Genomic DNA, 13,744 nt, shown 5'->3' on the forward strand with positions numbered 1-13,744 from the left:
GAGCCACATGACTCCACTTCCATGCTAGCACACAGCAGCTGCGCCTATCTACCAATCTGTCACCTTATTTTACAGTCAGCTATGTTCATTCTTAATAAATCGCTAAGCAAAAAGGGCTGGAGTTGATCTGAAAGTGTTACCTCTATTGCACTGGGTATGAAAACTTCAAAAGTCAATTAATGTATGGATGCAGCACACAAGTATGACCAAGAGCAGCTGAACTTTGGTGTTCTGAATTTCCCCCTGGAGATGCCCACCTCTTTCTGCTGACTATTCACAGCACCAGCAGATATCTGCTAACTTCGCCAGCTAAGTGAGGGGTGAAGCACTCCTCCAGCCTCTGGGGAACACTTTCCTACCATAAAATGATGAAACAAAACCGCAAATTTCAGATGCTTCCAGCTAAGCAGTGGAGAGGCTAACCCCATGGAGAAGCTAACTATCTACTTCTGAGGGCATGGTGTCTCTGAACTCTACCTGCTGAAGGCGGGTATGAAGATCCAAAGTCTTCTGCAGTCGCATCTGCTTCCTTTTGATCTCATCGGACAAGACATCGGAGTGGTGCCGCAGCTCGTTGCATTGCTGGCAGATTAAGTTGAGCGCATAGTGGTGATTCGCTGCTAGCTGGTGTCCGTGTAGTATCACCACCTGAGCCTTCCCTATCAGATCCTTCAGCGAAAGGAAGAGAATGGATTGCACAGTTACTGAGATAATGCCAAAATATCTACATATAGCAACGTGCACTTTCTCATCTTACCAGGTTTCAGGGACACACGGGGATGACTGCCATTAGGCGCAGCCAGAATGGGTGGCTTACGCAGGATAAAATGGCATCCATCATTGGGGAAAAAAAAAAAAATTTTGCTATCCAAAAGGAGGATGAAGAAGAAAGCAGTATTTCACCAAGCACGCAATGCCAGGAACGGCTGCTGGCCATGAACTGCTGCCGTCTCCAGGAGCTGCACTCTAAAAGAAACTGCAGCCGACATCCAGTTTAGGCACACTATGCTCATAGAGTCCGAAAGGGAATTTGAGCAGTTAAGGTTTATGGTGAAAATAAACCAGGCCCTTTGCAGCAAAGCTTGATGCAAAGAGCATGCCATCTCCTCTGCACATCTTGGTCGGTGTAACAGTCACGTCTTCTCCAGGATTGGCTTTCTGCTGGGACCCCTGCCCTGTTGCTCCCTGTCCGCCTGGCCTTTTGCTCCTCCTCCCTCCCTCCCTCCACAAACATTTCTTCCCAACAGCCAAAAAGGCTCAGACCTTTCCCATAGGGCTCTTCTTTTCAGAGAAGCCTCTGGGGGTTGTGTCCAGATCCCTCAGGATTTCTCCACTGACCCTGGCCCACGTGCCAAGTACACCCCTTTGCAGAAGTCACATCCTCAGTCGGGCTCCTGCGAATCATCTCTTTCCACTCTTCTTTCCCCCTACAGCTCTTAGTCTTCATCCATATGTTACGTTCAAATCACAGACACGTCAAGATAGCAACTTTTTTTGCCTCTCTATGCGCCTGGTAACAAGTCTCTGCCTATTAGCACTGCTAAAGCACTTCACATATAAATAATTCTTCTTCCAGCTCATTAACTCCCACGCCTCCCCTATGTTCAGACATTTATCTGTTCTGGATTTTCACAGTGGCTCAGCAATTTATTTTAACTATGATAATTAAATACCTCGTTCCTGGCTTTCAGAGTGATCAGAGCAAAGACGTGAAATCAATCCTTCTGTGCAGCCACTTACCAACAAATTACACCAGAACCAGGCAATTTCAGAAAGCACCTCCTACCACAAACACAGAATGCGCCTCTCGTGTTTCGTTAGTGCCTCTTTCTGTGAAAGATTGTCTCACCTGAGCCATACCATCAAAGTGACCCAGGTCCTTGAGCCTCTGTTTTACTTGGGGGACGCTGTCACCAGTGTCGGGCAGCTCCGCTTGCTGACCCATTAAAAATTCAATGGCATTCTTGACCTAGACACAAAGAAGAAGACTGCTGCAAAAGGATACAAAGCACAGGCAGAAAAAAATCACTCTCAGACCACAATTAATCACACTTTAGCAAAGACTGCTAAATCCAATAATAAAACTAGTGTCCAAGAACTAATTTCTAAATTCAAAGATGCTTCTGTCAGCAAAATCTATGCGACTGCAGGGCAGTGATACCTAAATTAGCTCTGAATGAGGAAGCACAGTGGTCTCCCCAGGCTCGCTAGCCCTGCCAGAGTCAAGGAACAGCAGCATAAATTAAACACTCTCAAAATAAAAAGCATAATGACTTCTCTCCTCTCCCCTCCTTTTCATCTCCAACTCTTCCTTCTGCCAACAGAAACGCATCTGATCATACCTCTTGAAAACTTTGCTCAAACTTCCACAGTTGCAGATATTGCTCCATTTTTAACTGATGTTTTTCCCAGAAGCCATCAAAAGCTGTCTCCATCTCGCGCAGCTGACCGAGTAACCTGGAGCACAGAAAAAGGATAGGATCGGAACAATTTGCAAACAGAGGACAAGCAGAGATGGACAAGCCCTAGAGATCACCTATTCAGGTCTTCTGGACCCAAGCTCTCAGGAGAAGTCAATGGGTGCGTATATATGACTTGTGAAGATCTCAGGGGGATTTTAATGAAATCTTCACTGCAGATAACAGCACCTGTGTGAAGCTGTTGTTGCTGCCTCCATTTATCTGAACAATACCTGGGAGCCTGGCACGGGAGAACCCTGCAGCTGCTCCACAGCCTCATCGTCTCAGTGGGGGGAGAAAATCAGAGCAGGTCAAAGCAATTTGATGGGTCTGGAGCAAAACTCTGGTATCTTTGTCTTTATCTGTTTGACAGGTGACCTAAACAGCACATCTACACTTAAAACCCTTGAGTTTTTCCATTCAAAAAATCAGGCAAACTGGGAACACAGTGCACTCACCGATTCACAGTCTCCCAGTCCCCAGGCCTCTCGCAGTGCTGGTCCTGACTGCATTCCCCGGCGTCAGGCTCTTCAAAACTGCTCAAAAGCAAGTTTCCCTCTTTTGTGACTGCTGTAATATCTTCCTGTACAATGCAAAACGTTTCTGATTCAGGCTACTTTTCGCGAGGTAAGCCCTTTCATGTTTCCCCTGCCTTAGTTCCCCTCTACGAAATGAGGCACCACCAGACCACAGGGCCCCCAGCAGACGTTTTAGTCCCCTTAATGCTGGGTACTGCACATTGATTCAAGAGGCAGGAGGACAGCATTACCACAGGTCTCTCCTGGTGAGCAGGAGGGTTTGTATTAGATATCTATCTACAAATTTCATGTATTCAAGCAAGTTATTTCTGCAGCTTGGAGGCTGTGCTTCTCCATCCAGGTCACCAAAGGAGGCTGTGGGAAGAGCATCCCATAGTGGTGCAATGCTGGGACTGAGACCCAGGTGAGAGCCCTTGGTGTGTTCATTAGCATCAACTGAGGTGCTTTGTCCCATGTTGAGCTCAGCCCCAAAGCAAACAGGTGCATTCAGTCAATTATTTTCAGCAAAAACAGACCAAATGCAGAGGTGAGAAGGTAGGAGAAAACACATGTGGTTGATGAACTGAGTTGGAAGAAGCCCCGAAGGAAAGATCTCTGCATGGCTCCATTGGAGAGCCGACTCCTGAAGGAGGGAGAGCCCATCCTGGGAGATGGCCAGATTTCTATTGCAAGAGAAACAACAGCAAAACCACTTTAGGGAAAAGATTCAGAAAGCACAGTTGTGCTTAAATGTCTGCCTGTCCCAGATAGCTCACAGCAACCTAAACATAACAGCATCTTCAGGGCAGCAGCACAGGAGCAGGAGGACACGGCCACAGGAGCTTCTCCTCCCCCCGACACAAAGTGTCCACTGCTGGTTTGCATCCCTATCACTAAAACATCACGGAAGGTGACCCCAAGGCAACCCCCTCCCCATCCAAAAGGAAGAGGAATTACGCAGCGTGCTTTGGACCGCAGGTGGCCGCTGTTTCATCCTCTCGCATCTCACTCCCCAGAGCCTGGCATTCCCCTTGTGATTCAAAGCCTTTCATTATACGTACGACAAAGTAGCTCAACTGTCAAACAGGCGTTAACTTGATTTTTTTTCCCCACTCAGTATATCAAAGAGGTTAATTTCTTAGTTACTCTGTTTAATTAATTTGTCATTTTTGCATTGTGTTCGCAACCTGCTCCTGTTTGGTATCACAGCTACATAAATTATTCTGATCAACTCATTATTTGAATTCAGGAATCGGCTGTACCAGTCCTGGGGTTGTCATGAGAGAGACAAGGATCCTGTGGCTTGCTGCCACCAAAATCTGCGCCCGGTTTCTCTTCTGCTTTCATCTTTCACGGACTTAGAAGGAACAAAAGAAAAAAAAAAAGCAGCCAACAGACTTCATTTCAGTCAAAAGCCAACGAGTGCTTTTGATATTTGAAATTAATAGATGGGGCATTAAAAGCAACAGATGCCTTGTACCGAGCACTGCTGTGCTTTATATGCAAATGAAAACACATGATATGTTTTATTTCTCCCCAGAGGAAAGCATGTATTACCCACCGGTTTATATACAGGACCACACTGCTTAGCTGATATTTGCCCCCTACGCTTTGGCTACAGTCCTAAGCGTGAAGTTTAAGTCAGTAGGTCGTATCGCAATAGATGTAGCTGCTGTTTTATACTACAGCTCGCTTCACCTTCGAAGAAGAAATAAAGGACTACTGGCAGTATCTATAATAAGACTTTCCACACATACGCGCATACGTTTATGCCTACACACAGCACACTTTGGATGTCATTGTGCATATTTCTTACAGGCAGCCTTCTGGGAACCCACTGTCACGTGGGTGACAAATGATTATAAATGAAAATAGATACACTTCTTTGACTTATGTAAATGAATTCTGTCATAAAGGAAAGGACCTCATTCTTCAGCCTCACAGCACAGCTATTAATGTGGGAATCGTCTCTGAAGTGAGGGTTTGGGGACAGGCCTGTGCGGTCCCCCAGAAAGGTTCAGGAGAAGCAAAGCCAACGGCTGGATCTAGCAGCAGCTGGCTGCACTAAAGCATCCCCTAACTCCTGTAATAATTGTAATCGCAATCACTAATTGGTGGGGGGAAAAAAAAATAAAATATTAAAGACACAAGTGTTGTTTAAGATGAAACATGAAGGCTCACACGAAGACAGGGGTCACATCAGGCACCCTCTGTAGCAGGAACCCTCTGCCTTGGATGCTCTCCAGCACAGCCCCCCCTCGGGGACGCTGCACCAGGCGGAGGGACCTGGGGACAAACCACCCCTCCAGGCCCGCTGGTCATCTTTGGGTGCAGCTTCTTCCGGCCCTGGGGGTGAAGCGGAGGGACACCCCCCCAAGGGCAGGATCCCACAGGTGACAAAGCCTCCCACCCTCCTGCCAGTGAGACCTGCAAAGCCCCTGAGGGGGGGCACAACACAGATGCCACCTCCCGCAGCCAGCAAGGAGGCGGCAGCTGAGACGCTTTGCTGGATGCCAGCAGGGTAATTTGCTTGAGGGGATGGCAAATCTAAGGCTAACATACAGAAATAGTCATGCTGTGTTTTATTTTGTCTGTCAACATGCATGGGAGGGAAGGAGGTGTGGGCACCAAACAAACAGGCAGCCAAACCCCAGAAATCCCATCTTGCTGCGCAAACTGGGGCTGGAAACGTGCGGCTGAGCCACCGCTGGGACATACCTTGAGCTGGTAGTACTTCTCCGTGCGCAGGGCCAGGATGCGCTCGATGGAATACATGTCGTCCGGTAGCTCAGTCTCTGCCAGCTCTGTGCCAAAGGATTGTAACATCTGCGCAATTTCCTTCACGGTTAGTGCAAAACTCTCGATTGCCTGGTGGGAGACAATAATTGCAATCAAGTTTGGGATTCAGGGTGTTCCTACAGCTCAGTAAGAGTGCACAAAGAGCCACGGCTGAGATCTGCAGGGGAGCCCAACAGCTTGTTCTGGGAGGGGTGGGTGGGATGTCCACCCCAGACAGAGCTGGTGTGTGCTGTAGTGCATCAGCTAGTGGCCACCAATGTGTGGCCAGGTGGCCTGTGGTGCAGACTGGCTCCACAGACCTAAATAAGGACAGTACTGGGCAGAGACACCTCCTGCTTTGTTTTCTGCTGCCTGTTCTTGTGCACTCTGAGATTTTCCCTACCACATATTGGAGGTCTATAGCAGAAGCCACCATAGGATCCATCTCCCATATTCCTGTAATCCCTCTTGTATTATTTTTCTCCTCTGGTTAACTGGGAACCACCTCCAGGCAGTAAGGCTTTGGAAATATATTTGGGTTCTTCGTGATGGATGTTTCCAGCTTTGCAAGCCCAAATGGTGGGTTACAAGGCAGTCTGGCATCACAGCCACCTCATCCACAGCTTCACGAAGAGGATGAGGGAGGGAGCTAAACAGCATGCCGGTGACAAACTGGAGACAGCGGGATGGAAGTGAGTGCTGCTGATACCTCCCCAGCACATCCCAGGCAGCCACTGGGAGCTCTGGGCGCCAGATGGATCCCACCCCATGGGGTGAGGTGGGTCTCTCCCAGCCCCGCTCACAGCTCCGGCTATTATAAACTCAACTGTAGCTGATAGCATTTGTATTTTCTTTAAGCAGTGCGTGTTTTCCATGGAAATTGCAAGAAATATTTTATAAGCACACTACAAGGGAATTTTGAGAGAAGATTTTCATACAGACACTGATCTACCATATGCAGCCACAGTCTAGAAACTATCCTTTCCTTAGATTAACATTTTTTGTCATTCATTTTGTCATTTTTGTCTCCAAATGTGAGTGCTATGCCATTATCACATTAACACATCATGCAAAAGAACAAAACTAAGAGCCAAAAATTCAAAAAAAAAACCCCAAAAAACATTAACTTAGCAGTGCATCAAGCATAAACTGGCACAAAGTTAGTGGCACAAGCAATGGCTTGAGTTATTCCGGCTACAATGTCTTGTGCTTTTGCCTTTATACTGAGCTCCACATCTGCTGGTGTGGATGATGTTGCAGGACAAGGGGCACAAGGACGTCTGGCACATTATTCGTTAGTGCTTTGATCTGTTGGGAAGGTAACTGGGAATCCAATCCGCTATTAATCCGGCAGACAAAGTCCCAGTGAAAACTAGGAGCGTACAGGAAGCATAGAAACGCACAGCAAGGGAACTAAATGCCTGATCCCTGCTAATATCAAAGGAAAATTTTTGCAATGAAAAAAAAATAATAAAAGGAAATCTTCTGAATTCTCTGCACTTGGTCAGTATGCAGAGAGCAATCTCGCTGCTGCTCTCTCATTGCTCACCTCCATCCCTGGAAAGATGATGGAACAGCTCGTTCTGGGCGTCATCTCAAGGCATGTGGAGGAAAAGAAAGCTATCAGAAGTAGTCAACATGGATTCACCAAGTGGAAATCATGTCTGACTAATCTGATAGCCTTCTACGATGGCACGACTGGATGGATAGATGAGGGGAAGGTGGTAGATGTTGTCTACCTTGACTTCAGCAAGGCGTTAGACATGGTCTCCCACAGCATGCTCATAGGGAAGCTTAGGAAGTGTGGGTTAGATGAATGGACAGTGGGGTGGACTGAAAACTGGTTGAAAGAGCTCAGAGGGTGGTGATTAGGGGCACAGAGTCTAGTTGGAGGTCAGTGACAAGTGGTGTTCCCCAGGGGTCAGTACTGGGCCCAGCCCTGCTCAATATGTTCATCAATGACCTGGATGAAGGGACAGAGTGCACCCTCAGCACGTTTGCTGATGACACAAAGCTGCGGGGGGGGGAGGGGTGGCTGACACACCAGAAGGCTGTGCCCCCATCCAGAGAGACCTGGACAGGCTGGAGAGTTGGGCTGAGAGAAACCTTATGAAATTCAACAAGGGCAAGTGTAGGGTGCGGCACCTGGGGAGGAATAACCCCCTGCACCAGGACAGGTTGGGGGTGACCTGCTGGAAAGCAGCTTGGTGGTAAGAGACCTGAGAGTCCTGGGGGACAACAGGATGACCATGGGCCAGCAATGTGCCCTCGTGGCCAAGAAGGCCAATGGCATCCTGGGGTGCATCAAGAAGAGTGTGGCCAGCAGGTGGAGGGAGGTCATCCTCCCCCTCTGCTCTGCCCTGGGGAGGCCACATCTGGAGTGCTGTGTCCAGTTCTGGGCTCCCCGGTTCAAGAAGGACAGGGAACTGCTGGAGAGGGGACACCAAAGGGCTACCCAGATAACAAGGGGACTGGAACACCTCTCTTATGAAGAAAGGCTGAGGAATTTGGATCTTTTCAGTCTGGAAAAAAGACGACTGAGGGGGGATCTTATCAATGCTTATAAATACTGAAAGGGTGGGTGTCAGGAGGATGGGGCCAGGCTCTTTTCAGTGGTGCCCAGTGACAGGACAAGAGGTAACGGGCACAAACTTGACCATAGGAAGTTCCGTCTCAACACGAGGAGGAACTTCTTTCCTGTGAGGGTGGCAGAGCCCTGGCACAGGCTGCCCAGAGAGGTGGTGGAGTCTCTGTCTCTGGAGACATTCCAAACCCGCCTGGACGCGTTCCTGTGCCACCGCTGTGGGTGACCCTGCTCTGGCAGGGGGTTGGACTAGATGATCTCCAGAGGTCCCTTCCAACCCCCACCATTCTGTGATTCTGTGATTGCCCTGGTTCCCAAACACATTTGTCATATTAATCACATGAAGCAATCGTTATTAAAAAAAAAAGTCTATTCTGTACCTACCAGTAAGGGAATTTTAATAAAGACTTAAGAAGACAGATCTTTCAAGAGCAGTTTCAAAAGGAGCCTGAGGGAGTTAATCATCCAATTCCCTTACAAACCCATCAAGTGCCTAACACCACTTGACTCCTTTGCACATCTGATCAAGGGAATGCAGTTGGCTTCAGGGGTTTCTTCCAGCTCCCTGTTGCCTGCTGCCTTACAGAAAACCTTCTGCAATTGACCCCCAACACCCAGGCACCCAGTACGTACAGTCCTGAAGATGACCCACTCGCTGTGGCAGTACTCCAGGGTGCCTCCAAACTCCGGGGTTAATTGCTGCTCATCAATGTATGTCAGCAGGTCGCTAACGGAGCTCAGCATCACAACCTACAACCAAGGCAACACCGTTAGTTGGTTGATCATCACTTCTCCTCAAGACACACACAGTTCGAGCCTACAAATATTTTATGTATCAAAAAACTGGGTTTGCTCTAAATATTGCTCTACAGCATGGCTTTCTTCTTATGCTTATGGCTTAACATGGCTTTTCATTGATGTATTTGACCATTTTTGTAAGCCAACACTGTTCTCCCAGGTGCTTTCTTCCTTCCATGCAAAGCACTGTGAGATGCTGCAGTATCTGACTGCAGAACAGAGCTGAAAGCAAAGGTAATGCAGCTTTTTGCAGGTTTTTCCCAGGGTATTTCTGGGAAAATATATACATTTTAATGCATCATGAAGCACCGGCCAATTTCACATAAATATATACTCATGAGTTTTTGTGAAATATATACTCATGTCGTGTGCAAATGACAACCATTTTAGGGTGAAAAATGCAAAGTTTCTGAAAATCATCTTATTTCCTAAAGGAAAACATTGGTTTGTTTTGTGGGTTTGTAATTGTGTCAACTTTAGATTCCATAAATGTATTTCCCTTCTCTTAATTATTCTCATTATGCCCTATAATCAAGGTGGCTTTAAAAGTCTTGGAAACTTTGACTTGAGACTACAAAACCATTTCAGTAGCTATTTTAGAAACAAATACCAACATGATGTTGGCATGGAGTTTACACTGAGATCATAATGGTGATTTTGGGTGGAATTCATAGCAAAAGCTTCACTAGACATGTCTTTTGACTTTCCAGCCATTAAACAAATTTCTGAGTATGGTTTCATCTTCCCCAGAGGCAGCAGCCCATCACCCACCACCACGGACATGCTCTGTGGGGAGAAAACTGCACACAAAGGAGGTGAAAAATGCTACAGCAGAAATTTAGTGGAGAGAAATTTGGTGGAAATAGGGCATTCCTGGCAGACACACTCCGGTTACTCTTCACACGGGTGCCTGCAGAGTGGGACAGTGTCACCTTCCCGACCTGAGGAGTGCGGGCAGCCTCCTATCCCGCCCAGGCACACCACCTCCGCACACTCGTACCGGTAACTTGAGTAGAAAATCCTCCTGACTGAACCGAAATCCAATGTCAGTGAAGGTGCGCTGGAAAAACCCCGTGGGACGAAGAACCATCACCAAGTGCAGGTTCCCTGGGAAAGATGCCTGCAAGGAAACAGAGACGACATTCAATATGGGGACGTGGCAGGTCCAACAACGGCTTTTAAATGTCTTGAAAAAAGGGGAAATCATTCAGATCTGAGTATTTTTTTTTCCGATTGCCCCCGATAGCCTTGTCTTAGTTTCAAAAGAGGAGGGAGACAATGGAAGTGGTTTAGAGATACGGGACGTACCTGCAGGAGCACTGCGCAGTTCCTCTGCCCTTTGGAACAGGCAGGACTTCAGCCGCCCACCTTATTATAAACTTTAATACTATATATTGTGTTCAGTGTTATAACTTGGGGAATGAAATTACAATTTAGCAGGGAACAGAAGGCCGGAACATTGAGGGGAATGACAGATTGAGGATGCAGAATTTATTGCCAAACTCGCTAATCATCCCATAACTGCATCAAGCGTACTCTTCTTGTCCCTGGTAATTATCAGGCAACATTTAATTTGTGGTAAGAATTTGGAATTTCCTGTCTACGCTGCTGGAGCCTTTCCACAAGCATATGGTTGGCAGGTGTGTTTTTAAATAGATCTGTGAAAAGGGTGCTTGAGAATGAAAAAGAATTTTTAAGAAAGTAGGAGTCATATCATTAAATTATGGATAAGTGCATGATGCAAAGAATTGAGTTAATTAAGACGTATGATTTTCTCTGAGATCCTGCCAGGCCAGGTTACATTTCTCTATATATTTCTCCTTGTATTATCCTCCTCCATTATCCTCCAGGAAAGATGATAGTAGAGTCTATAGCAAAGGTGAGAGTAACGAACGTGTTTAGGTATTTCGCACTGCAGAGCACTTAATCTATGCCTTCAAAACAAAGACTGCTCCCGTAAACATGCATTAGCGTTGGTCAAAAAAGCCATGATTCACAGTTGAGAGCTGACATCCATGAACCACGTTGTAACTTGTTTGCTATGTTTTCTTTTGTAGGATAGGTCAGGTTGTGGCTTCCATTGCCCACAACTCCACTGAGAGGCGGACAGCGACTTTTAGGATCAAATAAGCCACATAAATTCAATATATCGATCTGCTGCTATTTCAAGTAGGAGCAGGAAAAAATACAGAAATTAATGTGAATGAAGTGCCAAATTCATACCCTTTGGAAGTCAACAAAGAATGGTGCCACGGACAAAGATCTGGCATCAGAAACAAGAGCAAACCATTAAATAACGGACACATTTGTACTGGCACGGGGCCCTGGGAGCTGTACCTCTGTTACACAGCACCTGGTTAGCACACAACGTCTCCAAAACGGCTGCCAGCCCCAGGCACACAGGGATGGCTACAGCCATGGGACACCCAAGGAACCAACGTCCAACCCCATCTAAGCTGCAGATGGGCCACAGGTCTAAACCTGGCCATGGAGTCATGGCTCTGAGTCAGGTCTTGCCCAAGAAAGTGTGGGTGAGAAGCTGCAGGAGAGCCAGGTTCAGCTCCCTGCTTCAATGCGTCTTTAATTAGCTCTACAAGGAAGATCAGCTCTCCTGCAAGACAACCCCAAGCAGGCCCTCCAACCACCCAGCTACTAGACGCAGCTCTGAAAAGACACTATCTCAGAGACCCTGCTCTGCTCAGGATTATTAAATTGAGCTTCCCATATTACTAGAAAGAAAATAATCCACAGGCTACTGGGTATCTCCAAGGAGCTGGAGTGGTTCCTCACTTTGAGAAGAGCCTCTGCCTGGGATGCAAAAAGCCTTCACTGGGGAAAGCACCACCAGAACTGGCACAGGTTTGGAGACATTTTCAATGAACTGAAAATTTACAGCATTAATATTTCACTGGAAAGTCTCTGGCAAGCTCTACGCTCCTCCTCCAGCATATCCCAGAGAAGCTGGCTGCCTCCCCCAACTCACCACGCTGGCTCTCCCTTGGACCCAGTAAACGTTGCTATTGCTCTTTCCAGGCCTGTTGGCTGACCTGGCTAGTCCTTGACACTCTTCATCCTCCGGCACATCCCAGGAAGAGACCTGTCCGTCTGCGTTCATGGCAATGTCGTGCCCGTCTCTGCAGAGCTGTGAGTCCATCATGTGTCATTCCCTCACGCCCACCCTTAAGTCTGTGTTTGCCTCATTTTACATCCTGCTCATTTCCCAGTGGGCTTTTCTCTGCAGACAGGACAAGGGTAGCATCCCCCAACAAGGTTTCAAAGATATCACCAAGGAGCCACCACGAGCTGCAAACCCCAAAGGACAGGATGTTTTTGCTCCAAGACAGGCCCTGCACCCTGACGTTGATGGCTCAAGCCGACTTGAACCAAAGCCTTGTGAAGCCAATGGTCTTATAGTGCTTTAAAGGAGCTCAGAGGATGCAATTTTAGGTCCTTCTGCATGGTTATGAGTCCATTGTAGGTGAATCCAATGGCAAAATCCCACAGAGTTTGGGAAAAGTTACCGTCTTCAGCTCAGAAATACAAAAGTGCATTCTGGTCTCTGAACTTTAGACTCCTACTTTGACCACCTCCTGAAAAATGCATCAGCAGTATCTTTGAGAAGAACAGCCACCCAGAGATGCATCTTCCCTTGGTCTTATCTGATTATCCCCCTCCGTCCTCTGTCCCCTTTAACCCTGTTTGGCACTTCAAGCAGACATGAGACGCCTTTGCCCTCTCCTACTCCTCCAAGTCACAGAATCATAGAACGGTTTGGGTTGGGAGGGACCTTAAAGATCACCTAGTTCCAACCCCCCTGCCCTAGGCAGGGACACCTCCCACTAGACCAGGCTGGTCAAAGCCCCATCCAGCCTGGCCTTGAACATCTCCATGGAAGGGGCATCCACAACTTTTCTGAGCAACCTTCTTGACATGTAAAGTCCTTCTTGACATGCACCCTTCGTGCACAGAGCAGGCTCCCTGGGGGAAGGGCCTCGGTCACCAAACCATAATGCCCCATGGGAACCTACAAATTTTGAATGTCTTCTCCTGTGAGCCCTTGGGCAGGAAACCCACAGCTCCAGGAAGATGGAACAGCAATCAGGAGGCACGCAGGGCCCCCTGCCAAAACTACACTGCAACAGCCACTAGGTGCGAGCCACCTCTCTGAGAGCAAAGGTGTCTTTGGACAGCTTTGGTTTCACCAACGCAAGATGCCAACATACAAGAAGAGACCATAACCTGGCACTCACAGAGGCAAATTCTTCTTTGATACAACTTTATGTCCCATACACACACAACCGTATTCCTTTTGCTCCTTGATAGGTTTTACCTCGGAGGTAGCTAGGTTTCCAGGACAGATGATGTGATTTCCATTCAGTTTAGAAAGCATTCAGGGATTTTTCAGATGATCTTATATATATAAGATCAAGGTCAGCACTTATGAGTAGCTAAAAAAACCCCAAGAAATACAGCTTTGCAAGTGATACATTTCAAGCACGGAAAAAACAAAATAAGTTGGCAGAAAGACATCCACCAATCAAGCCATGTCCTGTGCCCTCTTACAGACTTAAGAGAAAGGATAAAATATTAAAAATATATTTTTATAT

The 13,744-nt window shown here is 47.2% G+C and overlaps 1 protein-coding gene across 2 annotated transcripts in view; it reads right to left on the reverse strand.

Annotated features, from left to right (window-relative positions):
* Positions 1-13,744, reverse strand: part of LOC134520460 (proto-oncogene DBL-like) — a 62,238-nt gene that overhangs the window by 25,430 nt on the left and 23,064 nt on the right. For both annotated transcript variants that reach the window (XM_063345832.1, XM_063345833.1), the window contains 7 exons: positions 10,138-10,257; positions 8,973-9,089; positions 5,696-5,845; positions 2,918-3,042; positions 2,343-2,457; positions 1,850-1,969; positions 478-669 (listed from right to left, as the gene is read on the reverse strand). In XM_063345832.1, coding sequence (XP_063201902.1) covers positions 478-669; positions 1,850-1,969; positions 2,343-2,457; positions 2,918-3,042; positions 5,696-5,845; positions 8,973-9,089; positions 10,138-10,257 — 939 coding nt within the window. The remainder of the gene's footprint in view (positions 1-477; positions 670-1,849; positions 1,970-2,342; positions 2,458-2,917; positions 3,043-5,695; positions 5,846-8,972; positions 9,090-10,137; positions 10,258-13,744) is intronic.

This window comes from Chroicocephalus ridibundus, chromosome 9 (genome assembly GCF_963924245.1).
Source record: "Chroicocephalus ridibundus chromosome 9, bChrRid1.1, whole genome shotgun sequence".
Taxonomy (NCBI): Eukaryota; Metazoa; Chordata; class Aves; order Charadriiformes; family Laridae; genus Chroicocephalus; species Chroicocephalus ridibundus.